The 27,914-nt window shown below is 41.8% G+C and overlaps 3 protein-coding genes across 3 annotated transcripts; 2 read left to right on the top strand and 1 right to left on the bottom strand.

The window, feature by feature from the left end:
- Positions 1 to 255: 255 nt before the first annotated feature.
- Positions 256 to 14,751, top strand: cfap99 (cilia and flagella associated protein 99). The gene is made up of 15 exons (XM_060933058.1): positions 256 to 363; positions 2,561 to 2,705; positions 2,862 to 2,956; positions 3,163 to 3,275; positions 3,469 to 3,643; positions 4,151 to 4,231; positions 12,571 to 12,639; positions 12,784 to 12,870; positions 12,975 to 13,063; positions 13,183 to 13,387; positions 13,505 to 13,646; positions 13,744 to 13,895; positions 13,984 to 14,189; positions 14,314 to 14,506; positions 14,665 to 14,751. The coding sequence occupies exons 1-15, from the start codon at positions 256 to 258 to the stop codon at positions 14,749 to 14,751; spliced, it is 1,947 nt and encodes a 648-aa protein (XP_060789041.1).
- A 226-nt stretch (positions 14,752 to 14,977) lies between these two features.
- Positions 14,978 to 23,517, bottom strand: rtkn2 (rhotekin 2). Its single transcript, XM_060934206.1, has 12 exons — positions 23,352 to 23,517; positions 19,209 to 19,408; positions 19,036 to 19,091; positions 18,852 to 18,905; positions 18,509 to 18,626; positions 18,225 to 18,425; positions 17,743 to 17,837; positions 17,410 to 17,516; positions 17,183 to 17,314; positions 16,809 to 16,971; positions 16,595 to 16,702; positions 14,978 to 16,491 (listed from the first exon to the last, which is right to left on the bottom strand). Exons 1-12 carry the CDS (start codon positions 23,403 to 23,405, stop codon positions 15,893 to 15,895), a joined length of 1,887 nt encoding a protein of 628 aa, XP_060790189.1. The 5' UTR covers positions 23,406 to 23,517; the 3' UTR covers positions 14,978 to 15,892.
- A 437-nt stretch (positions 23,518 to 23,954) lies between these two features.
- znf365 (zinc finger protein 365) lies at positions 23,955 to 27,110 on the top strand. The gene is made up of 5 exons (XM_060933057.1): positions 23,955 to 24,172; positions 24,875 to 25,572; positions 25,695 to 25,866; positions 26,026 to 26,072; positions 26,577 to 27,110. The coding sequence occupies exons 2-5, from the start codon at positions 24,881 to 24,883 to the stop codon at positions 26,716 to 26,718; spliced, it is 1,053 nt and encodes a 350-aa protein (XP_060789040.1). The 5' UTR covers positions 23,955 to 24,172; positions 24,875 to 24,880; the 3' UTR covers positions 26,719 to 27,110.
- Positions 27,111 to 27,914: the final 804 nt, after the last annotated feature.

Below are 27,914 nucleotides of genomic sequence, written 5' to 3'. Positions count from 1 at the left end.
ATATTTTTCCAAAAAAAAAATTCTCAGTTTCAAAATTTGATATTTTGTCTTTGTACTATTTTCAATGAAATATAGGGTTTCCATGATTTGCAAATTATCACAATGTTTTTATTTACAGTTTACACAGCGTTCCAACTTTTTTGGAATTCAAGTTTCAAGTTTATTTAGGGTTGTATAGTGCATGGGTTAATTAATGATTAAAATATACACAGAATTCAAGAGACGTTACATGACTTGAAGGCACTGTCAGTCACGATGAACTATAAGGAGCTGGTCAGAGAGGCCGTAAAGCTGCTGGACTTGTACGAGCCAGACAAACAGTGTGTGGACACCTTCATCGAGGACTCTGCCAAGACTCTCATGGTATTCTTGGATATACAACCCCAATTCCAAAAAAGTTGGGACAAAGTACAAATTGCAAATAAAAACGGAATGCAATAATTTACAAATCTCAAAAACTGATATTGTATTCACAATAGAACATAGACAACATATCAAATGTTGAAAGTGAGACATTTTGAAATTTCATGCCAAATATTGGCTCATTTGAAATTTCATGACAGCAACACATCTCAAAAAAGTTGGGACAGGGGCAATAAGAGGCTGGAAAAGTTAAAGGTACAAAAAAGGAACAGCTGGAGGACCAAATTGCAACTCATTAGGTCAATTGGCAATAGGTCATTAACATGACTGGGTATAAAAAGAGCATCTTGGAGTGGCAGCAGCTCTCAGAAGTAAAGATGGGAAGAGGATCACCAATCCCCCTAATTCTGCGCCGACAAATAGTGGAGCAATATCAGAAAGGAGTTCGACAGTGTAAAATTGCAAAGAGTTTGAACATCATATCATCTACAGTGCATAATATCATCAAAAGATTCAGAGAATCTGGAAGAATCTCTGTGCGTAAGGGTCAAGGCCGGAAAACCATACTGGGTGCCCGCGATCTTCGGGCCCTTAGACGGCACTGCATCACATACAGGCATGCTTCTGTATTGGAAATCACAAAATGGGCTCAGGAATATTTCCAGAGAACATTACCTGTGAACACAATTCACCGTGCCATCCGCCGTTGCCAGCTAAAACTCTATAGTTCAAAGAAGAAGCCGTATCTAAACATGATCCAGAAGCACAGACGTCTTCTCTGGGCCAAGGCTCATTTAAAATGGACTGTGGCAAAGTGGAAAACTGTTCTGTGGTCAGACGAATCAAAATTTGAAGTTCTTTATGGAAATCAGGGACGCAGTGTCATTCGGACTAAAGAGAAGGACGACCCAAGTTGTTATCAGCGCTCAGTTCAGAAGCCTGCATCTCTGATGGTATGGGGTTGCATTAGTGCATGTGACATGGGCAGCTTACACATCTGGAAAGACACCATCAATGCTGAAAGGTATATCCAGGTTCTAGAGCAACATGTGCTCCCATCCAGACGACGTCTCTTTCAGGAAAGACCTTGCATTTTCCAACATGACAATGCCAAACCACATACTGCATCAATTACAGCATCATGGCTGCGTAGAAGAAGGGTCCGGGTACTGAACTGGCCAGCCTGCAGTCCAGATCTTTCACCCATAGAAAACATTTGGCGCATCATAAAACGGAAGATACGACAAAAAAGACCTAAGACAGTTGAGCAGCTAGAATCCTACATTAGACAAGAATGGGTTAACATTCCTATCCCTAAACTTGAGCAACTTGTCTCCTCAGTCCCCAGACGTTTACAGACTGTTGTAAAGAGAAAAGGGGATGTCTCACAGTGGTAAACATGGCCTTGTCCCAACTTTTTTGAGATGTGGTGTTGTCATGAAATTTAAAATCGCCTAATTTTTCTCTTTAAATGATACATTTTCTCAGTTTAAACATTTGATATGTCATCTATGTTCTATTCTGAATAAAATATGGAATTTTGAAACTTCCACATCATTGCATTCCGTTTTTATTTACAATTTGTACTTTGTCCCAACTTTTTTGGAATCGGGGTTGTAAATTTAAGTCCTATTTTGTAGTTTGTATCATCATATACAGTACTGTGCAAAGGTCGTAGGCACCTTATTTTTAGTACAGAAGTTTTCTATAGATATTTATTTTATGAAGTCAGTCCAAAAAATAACATTTTAAATTTCCAAATGATAATGTTACAAAAACATGTTTATGTCAGTAAAGAAAGCAACTGTAAGAGACACTTTTCAGACAAAAACCAGAATGAAATCTGCTGGGTTTTGCTGCAAAAGTAAGAGATAATTGTGACAAAGTCTCCACAAGAACTGAGGCTGGTTCTGCAAGATGCTCAGTAAAACTTAGAGCTCATTTCCTCATAAAATTTCAAGAATTTTACCTGAGATTATTATTTTAGAAAAAAAAAAGCAAAGGGTCATCATACAATATATTGAATTTCTTTTTTTTAGTTTATTACTGTTTACTGCATGTCATAGTATTTCTCTTTGAAGTAGAAAGATTTAATTTAATTATTTTTTAAATTCCTCTTTACAGCATTTCTTTGCACAGTACTGTACATCATTAAAACTTCTGTGAGAACCTTATTGTACTCTTTTCTGTACCCCAGAATCGGTCTTCTGCTGAGCAGATATTTATCACTAACACAGTTTATGGATGTATAGTGCATCGGAAACTTTTGGATATTGTGATTGATGTCTTTTATGACCAGAAGGGAAAATATTTCCTCAGAGCTGAACGAAACCAGTTTGTTGGTACGTTGGTACTTTCACTGTAAAAAAATAAATAATTACCATTTTTACTGCCACAAAAGAGTTAAATGTTAAGTATTGAACATGCATTATGCTATTATCTTTGCCTGACAAATGAAATCAGTTTTCCTCATTATGTTCTGCTATTTGATTTCGCAGTGGTATGTTATCTTGCCATGTTCCATCTGGAGGATCTGGGCTTAGAGCAGTTCAGTACAATTATAAAATCACTGGACAGCTCAAAAATGTACAAAGTAAGGAGATACACAGTACATTTATCATCACAAGACGAGTTTTATTTCAGTGTATAGCAATTGGCCTAAGATGATCATTGTTTGATTTAATGTCTTGTCTTTACCTTAGCTTGGTTTCACTGTGTACCTTGAGATTTATAGTGTACTTTTTTTAAACAAATATTTGGTTTTTTTTTTCTCCTATGAAATATTGCTGGACACATCAGTTCTTGAGCTTCTTCTTTAATGTTCCTAACCTGACCACATGGATCCATGGGGAGTGGAGTCGGTTCTACGATGCCACCTACGTAGAGCACAAGTGGATAGTTCCATTACTGAGGTAAAACAAGGGTAATAATGAGCGTGACTTCTAGGGGGCTTACGAATACCTAGATACATTTGTGGGAGAATGGTGCATCACATCACCTGATTTCACAGAAGTATAATCAATAATTAATCAAGTAAAAATGGCACAGGAAAAGCAGTATTTGTTATCAGTCATTATACCAGTCCTCCCCTGTCCTTTCAATTAGATGGCAGACTGAGATAGAAGGCCTGTTAGAACACCTTGAGAAGAAAACCAAGGGCACCCAGCCGAAGAAATTCCCTAAGAAGTCAACAGAGCCTCAGGAGTTTGATCTGACAAAGCCCAAACCTCGTCCACTTCCTGCTCCTGAACCGATTCCTCAACAGGAGAAATTCAAGCCGGTTAGCATAAATCAGTCTAATCTTCTTGAGCTTAGTAATGCTCAAGATGAAATAATAAGTGCACTACTAATTAAACTACCACAGGGTTGTCTGAAAGGATGGGCAAAAGGGAACATTATTTATAGTAATTGTAGATCAAGCATTAATGTTACAGTGCTCTTTACCAGATGATAATATGTAGGCAATAAAACAACAAGGAGGATGCAGAGTGCTCTAATTTTATTTGCATTTGCTCATTTAATGGAAATGGTGTTTTTAGGGCCCTAAATACTTTTAAACTTCTGTCGCTAAACCTGAGCATACAACTGGCACAGAAGCCGGCTTCTCAATTGTGTGGAGACTCCAACTGTCTGCCAGTGCAGTAATGGAACATTTACTGATCACTCTGCAAGACACTTGCACCATTTGAAACGGCTCTAAAGTACACGCTATATATTAGACAATACTATGCATATACATCTTAAAATTACCTAGTTATTTCACACACATTTGGTTGTTTTTACTCAGGTGCCTGTCAGTACCCATAGAACGCCAAAAGAACAACAGGTTTTGGAGGACATCAAACAGAAGAACCATCTGAAAGCACAGGTTAGGCTTTTCTAGATGTGTAGCTGCTATAGAAGTTATTACATCCTGTTATAATCAGTGTTGGGGAGTAACGAGATACATGTGACGGCGTTACGTAATTTAATTACAAAATAAATGTAACAGTAATATATTACAGTTACTGGAGAAAAATGTGTAATTCAATTACAGTTACTTACGAAAATATTCAGAATTACAATTTGAATTACATCTGAAGAAGGCAAGAATTTTGCGAGGGCCATGGCCGCCCTCTCAATTTGGCCTTGTGCCCTTGGAAAAAAAAAACCTGCCGTAAGGCCACAGTGGCCTTGATGCCCTGCGGTTTTGTAGTCTGCCTCGTGACTGCCAATTGAGGTATTTCACCTGATGTCAGAGGGTCACGTGATGCCCCTGTGTCTGCCATTTTGAAGGTCAAGCTAGCTAATGTCAACAACATAGTAGCTAGTATGTTACTATAGCAATGTTTACGTTCAGTCATTTGGATGACTGTTAAAACCTTTCAGTCTCACGTTTTTCCTTTACTGTATTTACTAGTTTACTGTAATTATGATCCGGCAGCTATTTACACCGGATCCAGTGTAAATAGCTGCCGGAGCGCGCTCTGGCTTGCTCCCCCTCAAATTAAGCAGCGCACTCCGGCTTGCTCCCGGAGTGCTCCGGCCGAGGTTCCGGAGCGCGCTCTGGCTTGCTCCCCCTCAAATTAAGCAGCGTGCTCCGGCTTGCTCCTGGAGTGCTCTGGGAGCAAGCCAGAGCGCGCTGCTTAATTTGAGGGGGAGCAAGCCGGAGCGCGCTCCGGCAGCTATTTACACTGGATCCGGTGTAAATAGCTGCCGGATCATAATTACAGTAAACTAGTAAATACAGTAAAGGAAAAACTTGAGACTGAAAGGTTTTAACAGTCATCCAAATGACTGAACGTAAACATTGCTACAGTAACATACTAGCTACTATGTTGTTGACATTAGCTAGTGCTAACAGCTAGCTGCTAGTACACTGCTACAACACAGACACCGACCCTAATAATACAGTTCTTGGTCATTGCCTGGTAACAGCAAATTTATAACGGGCCATGTCTCAACAGACTAAGAAGTTATTTCAATGACATTTAATAACATTTTGTTTATCCTGAGGACCGAAAGTAAATGAAAATGTGAACAAACCTTAGCTGTAATAAGATGGCGACCACCGGCTCCAGGGACGACCCACTGATGTAGGCATGTTACCCAGCCTGACACAAAATATTTGTAGGCATCCAAACTCTTATACGCTTTCAGATCAATACCTGTGTATGGCGATGGGTTTTTAACGACATAGGTATACAGATCATGTGGGCCGAAGTCAGGTAAAGACGAGGGCTTCGTGTACTTCCGTACGTCAGTGAACAATCCTGGTGGAAGCAGGTAAACGTCGTTCTCTAAGCCTGCTAACCTCAATTTTTGCAAATACCTCTCCCTCTGCTCGCCCTGTAAATGCCCTACGTCGCTGGATAGTGAAGGTGTTTTCTGCATCTTGCTCCTTTTTCTTTTATGTTTTTCGTTTGTCGCCTTCCTCGCATTCAAACTGATTCGAGCCGTGACGTCCAAAATGGCAGCCTAACGATGCATCACATGACTTGGTCACGTGGGTGAAAAACCTCAATAGGCTTTAACATCACCTGCGTCTATTGAGAAAAAAAAATACGTCTTCTGATGACATTCTGGATTCTTATTGGGCAACTCATCAGTGGTGGCATAGATTTACATAGAAGACTAGATACCTCGTCCCCGTTGCCTGTCAACGAAGTCGAACGTCCACACATGGTGGCCATCTTACCTCAGACAGCTGGCTTACCCATTACATTGTGTTGGTAGCGATATGTACTTTTCAGATGACCGTAACTTCCTCAAATTTCAATCGATATTCAAACGGTTTGGTTTGTTATATAAAAAACACAAACGGAAGTATGTATTTATGATATTAATGATGAATAATCATTTTATGTTTTAAAAAAAATACGCATAGCTTGGCGAAAATATTTCAGTATACTACAGACTGTAAGACAGGATGCATGCTGAAATCCCTATGCTGTGAGAAGCCTAACACTGCATACTTATGGATAACTGTGGCCTTAGGACAAATAACCATACAATTTATTTCCAATTTTTAGTGAAAATATTTTTACATGTGATAGGGCCGTAGGGGAAGCTAAAATTAAATAAACAGCTTACTCACTTCTGAAACTTCAGAAATACTTCATCCACCTCAAAAACCTAATGCACTCACATCATAGCATAATAACAAATGTAAACTCACATCATAGCATAATAACAAATGCACTGCCCGAGTAAGTAATAGTATAAAACAGTGACAGCGACTCACGGTAGTTTGTGACAAAAAAAAGCATTTAATTAATCACATGTGGTTATACTTCCAAGGATAAAAAGATATCTTTACATTTACAAAAAAACATTCAAAGCTGATTATCATGTCAAAGTCAATATATGTTAGCACAGAAGATTGAAATTTCATTTGACTAGGCTCCAATGTGCAGTTAAAATAAAACTAAACATACTGATAAACATCTACAATTAAAACACACACAGACACACACATCATCTTGTCATCAAAGTCAGTACTTTGATTTCCTGTAAATCATAATGTGAGTGCTGGACTGTGCTGTGCTTGCGTAAGTCTTCATACCCCTTGAAAATTTTTACACTGTATATTTGGCTAATGCCCTTTAAACAGTACTGCTTTGTTGTGCTTCTGTCTCATGCTGTTGTTCTGTAAGGAAAGGGTTGTCATCTTGGCAATGTGGTGGAGTCTAAGCTTAAAAAATAGGGACACAACCAGTGTTAGCAGAGTGTGGTGGTGGCTGTCAATACCATACTGCGTGTCGCAGAAAAGGTACGATTTTAGCATGTTCAAGCACCCAGAATTACAACCACATTAATAATGTTTTAAGAAATCAAACCATTTGTATGTACGTCAAAATTTCAGCGAGATAAGAGTATAAACATTTAAGCACCTCAATGGTCTTACCTCAGTGTACCGCAAATTCTGTGGAAAAGCTTGTCTGTGGTAAGATGGCCGCCCTGTGCGGACGTTCTGGAATACGTGGTGAGGAATCTAGTCTTCTATGTAAATCTATGAGTGGTGGCTTGGACTCGAGCCTGGCATGAACCGCTCCGACGCGCAATAATGACACCAATCTATCACCAGCCAATCAGGAGACTTAATTAAACGCATCCCCCGCCCACCAATCTATCACCAGCCAATCAGGAGACTTAATCATACGCATCCCCCGCCCACCAATCTATCACCAACCAATCAGAAGACTTAATCAAACGCATCCCCCGCCCACTTGTGTCCGCATCTGAGACGTTGAATTTTCACAGAAGGAGCGAAGAAGTTGACTGAGGTAAGACTGTGTGATAAATTAACGAACGAATAAGATAGGAATTTCAACATATAGGGCTTAAGTTTGCTACCGTTAAATAAGCATTGCTTGTACAGTAGCGTTATGTCGTTACAACGTTGACCCACTTTTAATGTGCCGAGTACCGACTGTACCCGCTAACATGCTAATTAGCTTGCTGTCAAAAGTGCAAAGTGCTCTGTGTAAATTAGAAAATGGCTCAATTTCCTCTGTAGCCGTCACCTCAACTTGTCTTGAGTTTTGAGCCAATCACAACAGGGCAGCACTGTGGCCTGAGGTAAAACATGATAGTTTAAAGGTGGGGTAGGAGATTTTGGAATAACGGTTCCTGCAAGCCATATTTTGAAAAGAAACACGCCCGCCCTCGCCATGCTCCCACCCCCCGCGTCTCCACCCCTCCTCCCCCTTAGAGCAGAGTGTAGAGAGCTTGAAAAAATAGCTCAAACTTTCTCATTTAAACTGTGTTTTCAGCCCCAATTTTCACTCCACACACAATTTTCTCAAAAGTAGTAGCCACACTTGTCCTGATTCACACAATGTGTCTACCTACACGATAGGACTTGCAGTTTTTGAATGAGAAGCCTGAAAGTGAGGAGAGCACAGCCGCCCAGCTCATAGACTTCCATTATAAAACTTGCCAGAAAAGTCACTCATTTTTAACTCGCTCTAGTGACCTCATTTTTTACACTACAGACAAAAAAATTACATCAGTTTGTTCAGGAGATCCTTGTGGCACTCACTGTGAAAGAATTTTGTGAATATCTCCTTCCGTTTTCGTGTAAATCCCCGTTGTTTGGAGGAAGCGCAGACACTACGTTCACACTGCAAGGCTTAATGCTCAATTCCGATTTTTTTTGTGAAATCCGATTTTTTTGTGAGGTCGTTCACATTAATAAATATATGCGACTTGTATGTGATCCTCAGTATGAATGAAAAGCGACCTAAAAGTGTTCCGCATGCGCATTGCAGGATACGACGACGTCACACGCAGTGAGCATGGCCAGTGTTTACGGAAGTAACCTAAAGTTTCCTGTGTATGACAGTAGCCAGCATGGAGTACCTGGCGATGATGCAGTTGTTGTTGCGACGGAGCCAGAACATGCACAATAGCCTGATGTTAAGGAGGAGGTTGAGAAGGAAGAGGGCAAGGGATTTGTTGTTGTAACTTTTTTTGAGAGACCCGCCGCCTACTTCAGTGCAGAATAGTGACGTTTGTGGCTTGTTGATGACGTGTAAGTCGGATGAATGCGACCTGGCGGTTCAGACTGAAGTCGCATATGAAAAGATCGGATAGGAATCGGAATTAGGACCACATATCCAAACGGCCTGGGTCGGATTTGAAAAAATCGGATCTGTGTCGTTCATATTGTCAATAAAAGATCGGATACAGGTCACATATGGGCGAAAAAATTGGATTTGAGTCACTTCAGCCTGCAGTGTGAACGTAGTGTGAGAGAATCCTGTGCTTTCTGTGTGACACTGCTCTCTCTCTCACACACACACAGAAGGGCCGGGCTGCTCGGGCTTCAGTCTGATTGACGTGTCAGTATCCAATCATTTTGAGGTGGTACCTCGATATGATTGGATGGCGTTTTTCCTTTATTTTACACTGTAGACTCATCTCATCTCATTATCTCTAGCCGCTTTATCCTGTTCTACAGGGTCGCAGGCAAGCTGGAGCCTATCCCAGCTGACTACGGGCGAAAGGCGGGGTACACCCTGGACAAGTCGCCAGGTCATCACAGGGCTGACACATAGACACAGACAACCATTCACACTCACATTCACACCACACTGTAGACTGGATTAAAATATTTCGTTTTTGGGTCAAACCTTCTATTATACTGCTTGCAACATGGGTGTGAGGAGCTTTTCAAGCAATATGGTAAAAAATACTCCTGAAAAAAATCTCCTACCCTACCTTTAAGTTTGTTTAAATTACAAAAATAAACTAATCTTTAAAAGTGGTATTTACTCAAACTGTTTGCATAGAATGAACTTTCGGGTTAACAGTCATTGGGTGTACTCATTTTTGTAATTTAAACAAACTTAAACTATCATGTTTTACCTCAGGCCACAGTGCTGCCCTGCTGTGAATATTTCAGATCTTGAGACATGAAAGTGCTATTTTAAAAAAATAAAAGGTCAGAAATGTTTTCTTTGTCGTCTATTTAGTTAATTTTATTTCCTCAGTAATTTTCCTTGATTGAGAAATCGGTCTGGGCTCTTATGGGTTAATCAGTAGCCTGCATGCTAGTATATGTTCCATTTACAGTCAAACATTTTGATGTACTACAGGCTCAATTTTGATTAATCAAAAATCTGCGTAGTAGTACAGTCTGAAGATGCTCTTGCACATTTGGTGTCAATTGAACAAAAATTATGGGAGGATATAGGTTTAATAAGTTTTACAATTTTTGAAGTGAGTGATGGATTGATAAGTTTAGATGTGTTCAATATTTTCTTATCTTCAGACATAATAGTGTAGCTGTTTCTTTACCTGCTTGATAGTTTCGACTGGGACTCCAATCTTCCTCAGAAGAGTCATTAGTCCTTAAATTAAATTCATTATAGACGTGAACTCATAATCATTGTTTTATTTTATGGCCTTGGTGCCCTGGCTTTTGGCCTTCGTGCCCTCAAAAAATTGACCGCACAAAAGGCCAAGTGGCCTTGCCCCTAAAATGATGAAATTCCAGGCCTGGTTGTGACTTTGTATCTGTATGTCAACTCAGATTGATTTTACAGTAAAATGGTTATTATTATATTATCTTTATAAAAGATGTGATGTTAATTCATGTATTAAAAGGGGTTCAGTAGACAGTGTTTAGGCCAAAAAAAAAAAAAATGTGTGTTTCCGGTTACCCGACCGACCCTAATCCGTACCGCCCGACCCTAAACTTTTTTTTCGTTTTTTTCCCAGTCGCGACTTTTACATATAACCCAACCGCGTGAACCGGAAGTTTTTGTCACTCACTGGGAAAATCAGGGCTTTCCACAAGCGCCAGCTGCCGGCCATACAGCCGACTACACAATTAAGTCCAGCCGGCTACTTTAATGACTTATTTTTGTAGCCCACAGGCTCATCTCATCTCATTATCTCTAGCCGCTTTATCCTTCTACAGGGTCGCAGGCAAGCTGGAGCCTATCCCAGCTGACTACGGGCGAAAGGCGGGGTACACCCTGGACAAGTCGCCAGGTTATCACAGGGCTGACACATAGACACAGACAACCATTCACACTCACATTCACACCTATGGTCAATTTAGAGTCACCAGTTAACCTAACCTGCATGTCTTTGGACTGTGGGGGAAACCGGAGCACCCGGAGGAAACCCACGCGGACACGGGGAGAACATGCAAACTCCACACAGAAAGGCCCCGGGGCTCGAACCCAGGACCTTCTTGCTGTGAGGCGACAGCGCTAACCACTACACCACCGTGCCGCCAGCCCACAGGCTCTAAATATTAATTTTCGATTTTAATAAAATTAAATGTTTATCTAACGGACTGACAATAATGTTAAACTGAACTGCACTCATTTAAGTTGTGATTCGCGCTGTTTGTACCGATAATAACCACAAATTCCCCGCCGACTTCGTTGATCAGGGGAGAGTAACTCATCCGCGGCCCCAACATGCGGTGTGTGCGCGCGCACCCGGCGGAGGCAGTAGTGTGTCGGGGCCGTCGGAGGGAACAGAAGCAGAGAGAACGCTTATTTTGTCTTTCACCTAGAGACATGATTCAAACTTTAAAACGGAGACAAAATTCTCCTGTGTGGATCTGGCATTCAACTTTTTTGCTAGGTTCTATACTTTTTGATCAGTCACAGATCAAACACCATGAGCAACTCTGGAGAAATTCAGACTGTATAATGGGTGTCTATGGCGTTACACACCAGCGGCGCTCAGGAGTTTAGAGTGTAGAGAGCTTGAAAAAAAAAAGCTCTAACTTTCTCATTTAAACTGTTTTCAGCCACAATTTTCACTCTACACACAATTTTCTCAAAAGTAGTAGCCACACTTGTCCTGATTCACACAATGTGTCTACCTGAGCGATAGGATTTACAGTTTTTGAACGAGAAGCCTGAAAGTGAGGAGAGGACAGCCGCGCTCTCCCATAGACTCCCATTATAAACGTGGCAGCGCTTTTACTGCAAATCAGAAAAGTCACTTGTTTTTAACTCGCTCTAGTGTCCACATTTTTTACACTCGGGACAAAAAAAAATACATTAATGTGTTCATGGGAGCCTTGTAGCACTCAATGTGAAAGAATTTTGTGAATAGCTCCTTTCGTTTCCGTGTAAATCAGCGTTGTTCGAGGAGAGGGAACTCTGAGAAAAAGCGCTCTTTGCTTGTTATATTGTCTTTTCCCTGCACCGTTACCAAGGCGACGAGCTGCACTCAGGGAGCAGAGAGGGGAGGGGCTGATTCATCAGAAGGTGGTAACTCAGGTGACCTGCAAAGAAATTCATTATATTTTGTGAAATTATTCCTGTCTAAATATAGGTTATGGCAGCCATCTTGAAAAAAAAATAAAAAAAAAAAAGCCTGCCTACCGACCCTAGTTTTGAAATCTACGTAACCGGAAACACACGTTTTTTTTTTTGGCCTTAGTATTGTTTTGAGCTTAACACTGCCAGGTTTAAAAATTTGAAAATGGTTAACGGCACAGAATGCTCATTCAAAAATTAGAAAAGTAATCAAAAAGTAATTGAAAAGTAATTAGTTACATTACTCAGATATAGTAATTGAAATAGTTACACTACTATTACATTTTAAACAGGGTAACTTGTAACTGTAACGAATTACTTTTCTAAAGTAACCTTCAACACTAAACAACAGACCCATCAACACTCAAAATACCATTGAGACTTTGTAGTAATGCTTTAGATAAGATATTATTTATATTTCTCTCATCTGTAGAAAGTCTTGTATGAGGCGAACACTCAGCAGTTCCGATGTGCAAACCCACAGAAGTCAGAGAAAACCAAAGTAAGAGAATCTGTCATTGAACACTTGTGATATTTTCTCTGCTTACGTTTGGCTTTGTATCACAATGATATAGACACAGATATCCTATACACTGTAAAATCTGTTCATTATGCAAAGAGGTGGCTTATATTTTCTGTCGATCAGAACATAATATCCCAGATTCAGCAAGACTGTGAAGCTAAACTCAAATTTGACTCCATTTACTCCTCTGGAACTCCAGCTACTCAGAAGGTACACTCATAGAGTACAGTGTTAAAGTGCAACATTAAACCCATTATCATGTGCATTGCATAACTCATACGGTTGAGGCCTTTGTATTTGGTTCAAAATATTAGACAAACACCTTGCCCATCAGACTGAACACCACATCGATCCTTCGGGAGGGAGTGTTCTATAATCGACAGATGGGAGAGGAGTTGAATAGGTAATTATCAGTCTGCTCAATGGAAAACTGAAATAAAAACCATGTACATCTGTTGAATAGATATATTGCAAAGTATGACCTAATGTCAGAAGTATTAACCCATACTCATGTGTTTGCAGGCTCGAGCAACTGATGCAGGGAGCCAGCGAGCCCTCAGCGTTCCTGCAGTGGCAGGAGGAGATGAAGGAGAAGGACTTGCAGGAGGAGCTGGCTCAGCTGGAGCACAGGAGGGAAGAGGGGAAGATGAGCCATAAGGAAGCTCTGCGTGCACGACAGAGAGTCCTTGAGCTCAACCAAAACAAAGCACTGCTCAAGAAAGAGGAGGTGAATTATCACGTATTCATTATTTTAGCATGTAGAATAATCCACTTAAAGCAGGTTAATATAATGCAAATAAGGCTTTTCATAACATTTGCGATTTGATCTATGCGATTGTCGCAGACGGCAGAGCTGATGCGCAGGTATGCAAGGAAGCGTCTGGAAGAGGAGAAAGAGATGAAGGAACTGGTACAGCTGGTAGCTGATGGCCACAAAAACACTAAAGCTGCCAAAGAGAGACTGCAAGAGATGAAAAAACAAATTGGTGTGATTCTTTTTTCCTAGACCCAGACCTACTGCACAGGTTTTTTTGGTTGTCGTTTTAATGTGTTGCTAATTATGTACACACATGTATATTACAGTTAAGGAGGTTTCTGAGCACAGCCAGGAATTGCTTCAGCAGGCACTGGAAGAAGCTCAGGCTGAACTAAGCCGGAAGTTTGAGCTCATCCGTCAGATTCGAGCCATGGAGTCAGCGCCTCATCCCACTCATAAGTCTATAGACGACACAGAGGTGCTTAATATCTTATGCATGTTGTAGGAACTTGGTAATGGCTCACAGAACAAGGATAAAAATTTAAGTCATCCCTGTGCGGTTACAGACGGGAGGTCACAAACTACTTTGTGAGATGTCTTTGGCGGAGCTGCGGGAACGCTTGGCCAGGCTGAAGGAGGAGGAGCAGCGAGAGCAGGAGAAAAGGAGGCAAAGGATTCTGGAGGAGAAACGGGGCAAAGAACAGCTACTCCGTGAGCAGCTGGATACCATTACTGCATGCAGGACTGCAGCAAGACTAGCCACTGCACAAAAGTAACCAGGCTTCTCCTCAAAACATACAAAGCATATTTATGGGGAAAAAAAATCTCTAAGACTCCAGGTTTTTGTATAATATGTTTACAAAATGTCAAGGATTTGGTCTGTGTGTGTAAAACAGACAGGAGGAGGAGAAGAAAAGGAGACTGAGGATACAGGAGGCAGTCAGCAGGGATGAGAGACTGGTGGCTCTGCGGAAGACTCTGGAGATGAAACAGCAAGAAGTACAGAAGATAAAGGAAGCTGAAAAACCCAAACCAAAGTTAAATGAACAGATGGCTGCTCAAAACATCAAGAGCTATAGCCATAAAAAGGTGAGTACTCGTACTCAATATAACCACATTTCAGGTATCTCTAGATGGCAATTACTTTAGCTTCCCCTACAACCATAAACATGTAGAGAAACAGAAACTAAACCAGCAGTGATCTTTGGATGTTATTTAAAATCTCTCCCCACCCCTCTATTAAGCAGCAGGCACTGGAGCAGCAGGACTGGCTGCAGCTGGAGCAGGCTTTAGAGAAACAGGTCCAGAAAGGGGCATCTAGAAGAAATACTTAATGTCTGACCCAAGGAATCACTACCTATTAAGTGAACACTTTCAATGCTCTCTATTGTACAATTACAATATTTGGAAAAACTTCAATTAAATGGCACCAATAAAAGTTTGACAAAAAACAACTCTAAAGTTCTAGATTTTTGAACGCAAAAATAACTTTTTCCAGAATAAAGCATTTTGTTAAAAGCAGAAAAGAAACCGCATGACCTGCAAAGAACAGAACTATACTTGATATGCTTCGCTTTAATTCGTTACAGTTAAGAGAAGGATACTGCAAGTATTGTACAATAACTCCTGTATACACCACTGAAATTAGTGAGTTACATGAATTCACATCATTTGCAAAAGGACTATGAACATTTTAACCTGTGAAGGAAGTTCAACGTTTGGGCTTTTTTTTTTAATTATATAAATGTTCCAGTTCATGTTCGTTCAAACAGGTCTCATTACTAGATAACATTCTACACCTGTCAATTTTACATTTGAATATTCAGATTCACCCTTACCAAAAGGATTCATAAAGTCCTAGGAACATTCATTCAAATGCAGTTCAACAGGCACTGCAGTATTTAATGTAGTCACAATAGCATTCACACATTCTATAACTGTTGCAACAAGTACAATTTCCAGAAACAGACAAAAAACAAGACACTTCAGAAGTTACAGATGATACATTTATACTTACATGGAATAAAATAAAAAGCCACGACTGAATAGTCTTGTACAAAAAGTAGTTTAAAACTTGTCTCTACATGGTTGTAGCTAGAAGTTATTACCCCCATTACTACTAAAAAGAGTAAGACTTATACACAGCTAACCCACACAGGCTGCATGTATACATGCTGTAAACAAACATGAAGACAAGACTTAATGCCCATTGCAGTCCCCTAATGTGCAAAGTCATTTTTTTTTAATCAAATCAAAATTGCACACTATAAATCACAAGTCTCTAATTTTCAGTATGCTAGGTTTAAAAGGCATGCGTATTTATTAGTTCTGCTCTTCAGTCCTATAGTCAAAAGAAAAAGTCCAACATGTTTATCAATTGTGGTGTTGAAATGAGTTACTTAAAAAAAAAAAAAGCAAAGCAGCTTTATCCAAATAGTTGTTTGAAGTGTTAAGATACAAAGTAACTATAGTAGTTCACCAAGCTTTGGGATTCATCTTCTCTCTAAAGGACTTCCCCAGTTTATTTCTTGGGGCAGGCAAAGGTGGTTGAGGGGCCTGCGTGCTTGCCTTTTCTGCATGTTCGGGCAAATTGAGCTCTGTATCCGTCTTGACTGGAATGTAAAGGTTATGAGACCCTTGGGCTAAAGGTGGATTTTTGCGGGAGGGTCCATGGCTCTTCTGTAATTGTTGAATGATGGCTGAGAATTTAGCATCCAGTGATGGTCTCCCAGTACGAGACCTGATCCCCTTGTTGGAGTTCTCCTTCTCCTGTTCAGATGGAGGACATGAGTAGACAGTGGGCTGGACAAATGGTAGTTTATCAGGGGGTGGTGGTGGTGCTCTTCTCTTCTTGTTGCCATTTAAGCCTGGACCAGAGATGAACTGGGTGCTGTCTTTACCTGGTGACAGCACAGTCTTCTGCACCAACATTGGCCGGGAGCCCTCGAACAGCGCTGTCCAATGAGGGGACTCCCTTTCTTCCTCCTGACCAATAAGAAAGCGTCCATTCGTTTCTTCAATTTTATTATGAATCATGTCTGTCAAACTCTCGAATTTGCCTGGTGAACCAATACCTGAAAAGCAAAGTCACATTTAAACAGAAGGCATGAGAAACCCCTGGTGTGTCAAGTCATTATTGTGCCATCGTTTTATCTTTCTTGTAACAAAGTTACTTACTGAGATCATTATAGACAGAGTCTGCTTGCTTTGTAAGAAAGAGTGGGGGTTTCCGTGGGGACAGAACTTCAATTTCCATCAGCTTATCACAGGCGTGCTGCCACTTACCTATTGCACAAACATAATTGCTCATTTTTTTACTAATATTCAATAGAAAGAAGCATACCAATTTCCTTCTTCCAACTATGCACCCCAGTATCCATCAGTCACTCACTCTGATCATAGATGTGTTGCAACAGAGCACCGAACCAATCCTGCAGTCGGTCAGGTATCTCTGCTATGAATACATGGCTAGCAGGGTCTCCTGTCCCTGGATTAATGATGCTCAGCCTCGCCCCACCTTTCTGGTTGCCTTCCACTACACGAAGACGGGTGTCCTGCACACATTTCTCCATCATCCACAGACTGCAGATGCATACTTATAGTAATTAAAAAAAAAAAAAAAAAAACCCATCCACCCAATCATTGGATAACCACCAAGACAGGGTTCAATTAAAATTGCTTCCCCAGTGATTAAATATACACACTGTGGCATGTAACCTACACCCAAAATATATTGACTACCACCATTTTATTTCCACATCTTACCTTGTTTATGGGGATTATTACACTAGGCTCCATCTTGGCTTGAATCTCTTCAGGAGTGAAGTAACAGGAGAGCAGACTGGCTTTCAGCACACAGTACAGCCTACAGCAGTGCTGCAAACCCTCAATAATTTGCTAAAAAACAGATTATCACTATTACATTCATCAATTGGTCAGACCATCAATAACTGAAATGATTTATACATACACAAAAATGGTATGTGACTGACCTGCTGACTAAGATAACCCCGCATCACATCCTGTGTCATGCAGTCAGGCTGTGCGACTAGCTGACAGCACAAGTTCCCATAGAGAGGCAGCCATGATGATGCTTCCACTGAGCAAAGGGACCAGGATAACAAATTAGCTCAACTACCAAACAAAACTACTCTCCTATATCAAATGTTCAAAAGGCAGATCTTGATATGGTGAAAACCTTGGCCTTTAAGTGTATATTACTGCCATTAGAATACAAAAAGGTCACCTACCTAATGCTAAGTGACCTATAGCTCTCAAAACAAAAACATGCAGAAACAGCATTATGGAGTTGCTCCTTCACCTACCGTTCTGTAAAACTACAAGTGAGTGCGACTGGAATGAGCTCCCAGTCTGCTCCAATCCCAGAGTCGTGTATGCCAGAAGTGAGTATTTTGCTCCACTGAAACAAAATCATAAAATAGTCCCCCTCAATCATAAAATGTGTACCCCTGCACGTTCATGCAATTATCCAAATCATGTGGAAACAGCACAATGTTACCGAGTCTAGAGCTTCAGTTAACGTTCACATCAAATATCAGAATGGGGAAGATGCGGTCTCAGAAGACTGCATCAGATTTTACTTCCATCAGCCTAGAACAGGAATCTATGGGCTTGTGTCCACAGTAGCCTATCAACTCAATACTCAAACCAGCTTATCTGGCACCAACAAGCACGTCACTGAGATCAGTTCCCCCCCATTCTGATGTGAACAGTCACAGAAGCTCTTGACCTGTAATGACCTCACACATTGTACTGTGTGTAAGTATTGATATGAAAAGATTCATACGGTGGTATTGGGTTGGACTGCAGAAAAGCATCAGGATCTCCTCCATCCAGAAGGGGGCAGAGCTTCCTTCCAGAGCCTTTCCCAAAAGAGGACCGCAGCTTCCTGGCCAGTTTTTTTGGTGTGTTGACCAAAGTTCCCTCTTCTTCCACTGCACAGCTGTATAACTCAACAGCCAGTTCAAAGTCCGACTGAGCCTCAGAACTGGAATAACACACTGGCTTGAACATGGATCTACTGCACACTTTACCACTGCATTTCTGAAATGATTTCTAATTATCACTTACAAAATGGTTGCACCCTCAAAGCAGATATCAGTCACTGTTCGATCTACAATCACCATTTCTGTGTCAAATATCTCAGAGCCAATCTTCATTAGACAGAATACTGCAAACCTCTGAGAGTCTGTAGAAAGAAGACATGCCTCTGTGCATTTAATTAAAAAAAAAAAAAAAAACCCTATCCACCCACACAACCCACCCTACCCAGGCAACATCATACCAATTTGTTGCCCAATAAGACAGTTAAAGATAAGCATATGCAATATGATGACTTAGTAAACCACAATAAAACAAAATTAGGCAATTAGAACATTCACTGAAAATACAGTGAGGAACAAAATGTACTCACTCCCTTTGGTGTTAAAGTGTTCAGAATCCTTCCAAAATAGTGGGATCCGCAGACCTACATGGAGGGGGGGGGACACAAAACAAACAAACAAACAAACAAACAAAAACCCACCACACCCAGGAGTGAACCACAGGCACGACTAAACTATCAATTATTGAGAAAATGAGTTTTTCCAATATCTTACCAGTTATTGCTACTTTGCCCTTACAAGGCTTTCTATTCTGCGAATCTGAAGAAGCCCTACAAGATACAAAAATATTTCACTAAATCCTTCAGTTACCAACATATGATTTTTGTGTAAAACGTGTGCGCACACATTCTTCTGCAACAGTAATGTATGAGCACACTATATCAGACCTCTTAAGACTTTCAGCCACATCCTGCAGCTCATTCCGCCTCTGTGCCTCGGTCATGTAAGCTTTGATTCGTGTGTTGCAGGTCAACAGGCTCTTGGCTGCATCAAGGATCTGTTCTCTCTTGGTGCTGGCCACCAGAAGCTTATATGCCCCTGCTCTCATTCGCATCTCAAAGTCCATCTTCTCCTGAAGTTTACAGTCCTAAGAAAAAGCCATCATCAGATCAGTAGGCATTTCACAGGTTCTTCAGATTAGGGTTACAAACAGATGCATCGGGGGCACGCACAAAATTGTAAATACGGACTACTTCATGAAATGCACAGTGTGACACAAGAACAATAATTTATAATGAGACAGGGAAGCATATCCACTAGCCTTCTCAGATTGCACATAGATTGTAAACAACAGAAGGCATGGAAAGGATCTTTGTACGCATGCGTGTGGAGAGGGAATAGTAGCTGGTGAAAGAAGACCCAGACAGACCTAAACAATGGGAATTTGTACCTAGAAAACCAGTGTAAAAATCAGGCTGAACAAGCTGTGCAATTTAATTTGTATTAGTCAGTCATTTTATTCCACAAATCTTAACCAAACGTGGAAAAACAGAGATAATTAGGATACAAATGAAAGAGCCAAACAGCGTAGTTCATTCAGTAGTTTGAATACTGAATGACCAGGTGGTTAGCTGGGACATGTTTATGACTGGAGTGAAATAAATGTAGTAGTTAGAGGATATGAGGTACAGTGTGAAGTCTTAGGCACCCTTTTTTTTTTGTACAAACATCTCATCTCATTATCTCTAGCCGCTTTATCCTGTTCTACAGGGTCGCAGGCAAGCTGGAGCCTATCCCAGCTGACTACGGGCGAAAGGCGGGGTACACCCTGGACAAGTCGCCAGGTCATCACAGGGCTGACACATAGACACAGACAACCATTCACACTCACATTCACACCTACGGTCAATTTAGAGTCACCAGTTAACCTAACCTGCATGTCTTTGGACTGTGGGGGAAACCGGAGCACCCGGAGGAAACCCACACGGACACGGGGAGAACATGCAAACTCTGCACAGAAAGGCCTTCGCCGGCCACGGGGCTCAAACCCGGACCTTCTTGCTGTGAGGCGACAGCGCTAACCACTACACCACCGTGCCGCCTGTACAAACATTGTTATACATTTTTTAAATTTATTTTATGACTTCTACACAGTGGCATGGTGGTGTAGTGGTTAGCGCTGTCGCCTCACAGCAAGAAGGTCTGGGTTCGAGCCCCGTGGCCGGCGAGGGCCTTTCTGTGCGGAGTTTGCACGTTCTCCCCATGTCTGCATGGGTTTCCTCTGGTTTCCCCCACAGTCCAAAGACATGCAGGTTAGGTTAACCGGTGACTCTAAATTGACCGTGGGTGTGAATGTGAGTGTGAATGGTTGTCTGTGTCTATGTGTCAGCCCTGTGATGACCTGGCGACTTGTCCAGGGTGTACCCCGCCTTTCGCCCGTAGTCAGCTGGGATAGGCTCCAGCTTGCCTGCGACCCTGTAGAACAGGATAAAGCGGCTACAGATAACGAGATGAGACTTCTACACAAACCCATTTTAGATTTCCAAAAACATTAGTTGTCCAACACAAAATTAAGCTTGATAGAAAATGTAAAGAAAGCAGCATAGTACACAAAAGACCACTTTTCAGCCATATATATTTTAGATACATATACACACATTTTTTTTTTTTTTTGAAGGCTGTTGGGTTTTGCTGCAAAAATAAGAAGCAAGTGTAGGCTGGTTCTGCAAGATGCTCAGTAAAGCTTACCAGACAATTTCCTTATAAAAGTTGAACGCATTGTACCTGAAACTACCATTTTTTTTAAACAAAAAGGTTGTCATAACAAATGACTGTTTACTGCTCTTTATAGTAAAGTGTAGAAACATTTATTTATTTATTTAGAAGGCATCTTTGCGACATCAGTTCTTTGCTAACTTTTTAGCTTCTGCCATTAGTCATCTAATCATCTCTAGCCGCTTTATCCTTCTACAGGGTCGCAGGCAAGCTGGAGCCTATCCCAGCTGACTACGGGCGAAAGGCGGGGTACACCCTGGACAAGTTGCCAGGTCATCACAGGGCTGACACATAGACACAGACAACCATTCACACTTACATTCACACCTACGGTCAATTTAGAGTCACCAGTTAACCTAACCTGCATGTCTTTGGACTGTGGGGGAAACCGGAGCACCCGGAGGAAACCCACGCGGACACGGGGAGAACATGCAAACTCCGCACAGAAAGGCCCTCGCCGGCCACGGGGCTCGAACCCAGGGCCTTCTTGCTGTGAGGCGACAGCGCTAACCACTACACCACCGTGCCACCCTGCCATTAGTCAAGTCAAGTTTATTCGTATCGCGCTTTTAACAATAAACATTGTCGCAAAGCAGCTTTACAGAATTTGAACGACTTAAAACATGAGCTAATTTATCCCTAATCTATCCCCAATGAGCGAGCCTGTGGCGACGGTGGCAAGGAAAAACAGGACTCCCTAAAGTGAATGACGCATGAAATGGAATGACGAATGACAGGTAGTAAATTTGAACAATAAATGGTCCCTTGTCATTCAGATTCTTACAAATGGAATAACGATTGAAATCTTTAGTTTTAGACCTCCCTAGGATAAGATAAGTGGGTGCTTGGTGGGATATCAGCTTTTACAAATGGAATGACAGGGTTTCTATATGTATTGACTTACTTTGAGCTAATGTTGTCAGTGATATCACCTTTTACAAATGGAATGATAAGGTTTCTAGGTGGAATGACATACTTTGAGGCGAGGTTATCAGTGATATCAAATTAACAAATGGAATGACATTGTTTCTAGGGTTAGGTTATAGGTGATATCACTGATAACATTGCCTCAAAGTATGTCATTCCACCTAAAAACACTGTCATTCCATTTGTAAAAGGGGATATCACTGATAACATTAGCTTAAAGTATGTCATTCCACAGGGGCGGCACGGTGGTGTAGTGGTTAGCGCTGTCGCCTCACAGCAAGAAGGTCCTGGGTTCGAGCCCCGTGGCCGGCGAGGGCCTTTCTGTGCGGAGTTTGCATGTTCTCCCCGTGTCCGCGCGGGTTTCCTCCGGGTGCTCCGGTTTCCCCCACAGTCCAAAGACATGCAGGTTAGGTTAACTGGTGACTCTAAATTGACCGTAGGTGTGAATGTGAGTGTGAATGGTTGCCTGTGTCTATGTGTCAGCCCTGTGATGACCTGGCGACTTGTCCAGGGTGTACCCCGCCTTTCGCCCGTAGTCAGCTGGGATAGGCTCCAGCTTGCCTGCGACCCTGTAGAAGGATAAAGCGGCTAGAGATAATGAGATGAGATGAGATGTCATTCCACCTGGAAACGCTGTCATTCCATTTGTAAAAGGTGATATCACTGATAACATAACCTAAAAGTATGTCATTCCACTTAGAAACAATGTCATTCCATTTCATGAGCTGAAAGCATGTCATTCCACCTACATTTCAATCGTTATTCCATTTATAAGAATCTGAATGACAAGGGACCATTTATTGTTCAAATCACTAGCTGTCATTCCATTTCATGCGTCATTCACTTTAGGGAGTCCCGGAAAAACTCCCTCAGACGACATGAGGAAGAAACCTCGAGAGGAACCAGACTCAAAAGGGAACCCATCCTCATTTGGGCAACAACAGACAGCATGACTATAACATTAACAGTTTTAACATGAGGACAGTTTCGTTGATGTTATATAGCTCTTCATTGATGGAAACTTGAGTGCAAAACTGTTCATGATAACTGCAGTCCTAAAGTTAGCAAGACAACTGTAGTCCTCAGCCATAAAAGTATTATCATAAGAGTCCAGAGCGTCTTCCAAGTATAACCCTCAACTGTCCTCATGGGGCCGTCCTTCACAGGAGCGGTGCGATAAAACTCCGACCAGACACAGGATGGATCAAGCAGGTCCGAGGGGCAGAAGAGGCCAGCATCTCAATCCCAGGACCAACATGTAAATTAATTCTTAACGTTTATAGCTAACAACATCAACAGCTCTGTGACACAGTAAAGATGAATGATAAGATGGCTTCTTGTCCTCTTGCTCCATAGTACACATTCGGACTAAAACACCATAAACATACCTCGTTTTCTACAAACAAGACACCGTCTATTATCTTCTTTCTCTTCACCTCCATGGCCAGGGATGAACAGGGCGTTACGGTAGACCTCGTCCTGTCGTTCTGTTCAAAAACTCAAGCGTCCCGCGGTGACTCCACACTGGCTCCTTCCCTCAGCCAAGCCCCTCACGAGCTCAACAAACCAACCGACTCTACAGCTCTGATTCAGCCAATCACGTCCCTCCATACTTCTCCGTTGCCTAAACAACCATCGGACTGTACCACTTTTGAATTTGAAATGTAGGCTTGAAAACGAAAAAAAAAATCACAAATACGCCGGGTAATTTTAATCTGATTTAAGACTTTGATATTTTATACATTTTCAATAGCATGTGCTGTTATATTGTGTGTACGTAGTGGTATAAAATGCTTGTGACCCCCAGTGCTTTTTGTAAGGCTCTCCCGTCTGTCCTGAATGGACCGACCCGGCTGTCTATCGCACTCTGCATGCTAATGACTTTTTCTCAGCAAGGCTTATCAAATCACTGTAGCTGACCCAGGCAGCAGGTATTATTACTGTATCAGGGAAAAGTCTTGTATTTATTTGTGGTCATGACCGAAGGGCACTGTCTGGGATTTTAGCAGTGATGTCTGTGACACCTTGCTGTGACAGCAGGCAAGCTGAATAAAAACAACAACAAAAACCCGAGAATCACAGTCAGACAGTCAGCCACAGGTCCACCACATCCCAATGACCGTCATCTGAAAAGCGGCGTCCGACCGACAGCGTTATTATTCCACCGACTCACCTAGAGCGGCTGCGGGGTGACACCGTGTTTAAGAAGGTACGCGCGCGCGAGCCAGAGGTAGATGACGTTATTGTAACAGTATGACTCTGGCTGCATGACTGACTTGGTGTGACTTTGTGCTGCTCTTTTCAGGAGCTCACAGTAATAATAATAATAATAATAATAATAAGTGCACGACTCAAGTATCTCAAATACCTCCTTGTAATGATCTTTGATAGAGAAAGCTGAAACCAGACAACAGTCGCATGCATTTCTCATCTGCGTTTGTGCACATACGCCATACCCAATCCTGTGGTTGTCTATGGTGTAATGAACACAGCTGCTGTGTATGAGACAGAAATACAGTATGTTGAAGCATATTGAAATGAAGCACTACTAAAAGCATGCCATTACAGTTAGAGAGTCAGTGTATACAGTATGCAGGCTATGGAGTTGGGTTCTCCTACTTGTGAACTGGGCCCAAGAGTGCTTTGATTGATGATGAATGAATATTTTAATAAGAATAGACAAAGGATTAGAGAATTGCAGTGTACAGACATACGGCTACTTTTATATACCCATAGGTATGCGTATGAAAGGTTTCCAGTCATCCAGATTGAAGACTGTTATGTGGTTTAATAGTGCTAAGTCAAATTTCCAGATCACAAATGAACACCAAGTTAAGACTTTGCATTAATTGATGGGTGGAGTTAAGAAATTCTCTGTCAGTACTAAGAAATTGCAATGTTTCACTGGCAGGTTGACATGCAGCAAAAGTTGTGCACGCGCAACACAACCTTATTCGTGGAAAACGGCCAGGCTTGTGGTGCAGGGGCTCCATCTCCACCCCCGTTCCGATGCCCTCAGTGTGGAGAGCATGAGCGCTTCCACAGCCTGGCTGCGTTGCGGGCCCACCTCGACTACAACCACACATACGATCCAAGGCACAACCTTAGCCTCCCTGCCAGCAGGGGGTACTTACGCTCTGACAGCAAGAAAGCCACTGCTGAGACCCAGACAACAAAGGACGAAGGCACTGACGCACGTTCGCACCAGTTCCCATTCAGCTCTGAGCCCCTTCCACATGACCAGACTGCAGACGCATGCCCAGAACAGCCTACTTCCCCAAAGAAGAGTGCTGCTGGTGGGGAGTTGTCCATTGGCACCAAGCTCCTCTCTGCTCCAGTGCCCTCAGTGGGGCAGAGGCTGGAGGGCATGATGAGGACAGCCAGCAGCAGCATGGAGCGACGTCTGCTCCGGCTCAGCTCGGAACTAGCCCACACTGACACAGCACTTCTGTGTGAGCGTGCACACTCACACCACTTGGCCCAAGAGCGGCAGGAAGTGCTGGAGCGGGAGCAAGCTCTCAGCAGACAGGTGAACGCCGCCGTCATGGTTATCGCTACGCTGCGCCAGCAGCTCAGCGTGTCCGAGCATGAGCTGGAACGGAGGGAACAGTGAGTGCAACCTGAAACAAAATTGCAACAAAATTGTCTGTCTCTCTCTTTTTTTTTTAAATTGGCAGATTATTCAATTTACTTAACACCTCAAGATAATAATAATTTGTTGCTGGTTGTAGGGAAGTGCTTGCTATTCAGAAATTTCTGGAAGCAGCAGCACAGCATGAGATGTGTGGGAAAGTCCGTTTGCGGCGGTTCATCGAGGGCCTCCTACGACGCATTGCCCTTGCTGAAAGGCTGCTGGAGTATTACCAGAACACTCCCCATGAGCACTACTGTACAGCCCACATGGTACGTCGCAGGCCACACTGTTAGACTAGGAGCTCATTACATAACCTAATCTGTATCCTGCATGTGTCATATAACAGTGTTGGCTACAGAAATAAGCATTATGAATTGTCTATTTTAAGACCTGTAAGGCCCACTCTTACAACTGTTTTACTTGTCCAGGTGACTCCTTTAGCTGAGACAGGCCCCCCAAAAATAACCAAAAGCAGGTATGGCTTGGATTTTTTTTTAAAAAAAGATTCATGTTGCACCTGTAATTTGCACAGTCTGCAGTTGGTTGTTTGTTCGTATTAGATTTTTAAGACAGTAAATTTAGATGTTGTTTGGGAAAACTTTTCCTGATTTCTCCTTGCAACAGTCTTGCATTTCCATATTACTTATTCACTGAGAATCACACAAGGCTCATAGTAATATTTATTTATTGATAATTATTGATTTCTCAGGGCCATTTTTCAGTTTCCTATGTTTTATTTGTCTCCTTTCCTATATTTTATTTGTTGGGGGGGGTTTCTTTCTTTTTTTTTTTTTTTGTATGTGCTTTGGGGTTTAGCACCTTTCTAAGATTAGATTAGATCTCTAATCTTTCTGCTATATCCTTTATATTGTGGTGAGTGATGTTGTCCTGAAGGTGTGTCTGCATGTTCAAATGTGCTTTATTTATGGTTAATGCTATAAGGAATCTGCAGCCTATGTGTTCTGATTTTTACTGCTAGGTCGACAGGAGAGCAACTAGTCCATGATGAGGAACCCTCACATGGGCATCAGGCTGGGTGGGGAGCATCCCGGGCTTCTGGGGAGAGACGGGGCCATCATGGCTGGGTCCAGGGCAGGAGGTCAGATAGTTATGAGGTTTAGATATCTGGCTTGAGCCTTTCACTGAATGTACTGTATATGTTTGAAATGTAGTGAATTGAAATTGTATTTTAAGCAAATATATAGACAAAAGCAGAATTAAAGAATATATAACATTCCTGGGGGGAAAAAAATCTGACTCGGATCTCCTTCTGAGAGATCCTTTTCAGCAAAATATGGAAAGGCAGTTCATCTTGCTATCACTATTAATCTTATCTGCTTGGAATATTGTTTAGGTCACGGTCCTGTCGGACTCAGCTGTGTCTAGTGATGGCATGTTACTGTTCTGATAATCAGAAAACTCACCCTGTGGAATGCCTTTACACTCCTTCTGTAGTGCTGTGAAGGCGCTAGCATACTGCTGACATTTTGAACATATGGTGAGACTGCCCTTTAAATCTAATACATATTGCTACCTAGATTAATAGTTTATATTCTGAAGAATTGCAAGCTGATTCTATATTATGGGAATTGAATGTCTGTTCCTGTCTAACCAGTACTCAAATCAATGCAGGATTGCTGTACAGTGCCTTGCATAAGTATCCCTCTGTACTGGATTATATGTCATGAATCTATACTAAATAGCTCATAATATTGAAGTGGGGGAATATATTTTGCAAAACTGTTTACAAAAGTGTCATACGATTTCAGTATAAATGCACCTGTTCCGGGAAGGCCCCAGAGAGAATTATACCTAAATAAACAGCATCAGGAAGACCAAAGATTTATCAAGTCTAGGACAAAGTTCTGGTAAAGTATCAATCAGGGTTTGGCTATAAAAATATCCCAAACTTTGAACATTCTGTTGGGCATCATTACAACCATTATTAAAACATGGAAATAATTTGGCACAACCACATCTCTGCCTGGTGGAGGCCATCCACCAAAAGTTGCTGGCCTGATGTTTGATGGAAACCCAATGCTGCTCATCACCCTGAGAATACCACCATCCCCATAGTGAAGCACGGTGGTGATAGCATCATGTTGAGAGTTGCACTTGGCCTCTTGGTTACATTTCTGCTTAATGCCCTCCTTACACAGTCCACACTTTTTGGTGGACCACCTCCTCTAATCAGGGTCGCATTTATGTCATAATCTTTCCATTTTTATACTTCTGTCATTGGGTGAAGGAGGCATTTTGTTTTTCAGTTGTCTGTCTGTCTGTCCTAGATCTTATTTGTACAATATCTCAAGAACGA

This window comes from Neoarius graeffei, chromosome 11 (genome assembly GCF_027579695.1).
Source record: "Neoarius graeffei isolate fNeoGra1 chromosome 11, fNeoGra1.pri, whole genome shotgun sequence".
In the NCBI taxonomy this organism is placed as follows: Eukaryota; Metazoa; Chordata; class Actinopteri; order Siluriformes; family Ariidae; genus Neoarius; species Neoarius graeffei.
The sequence above is the reverse complement of the archived record's forward strand: the minus strand, read 5'-3'. Positions and strand labels throughout refer to the sequence as shown.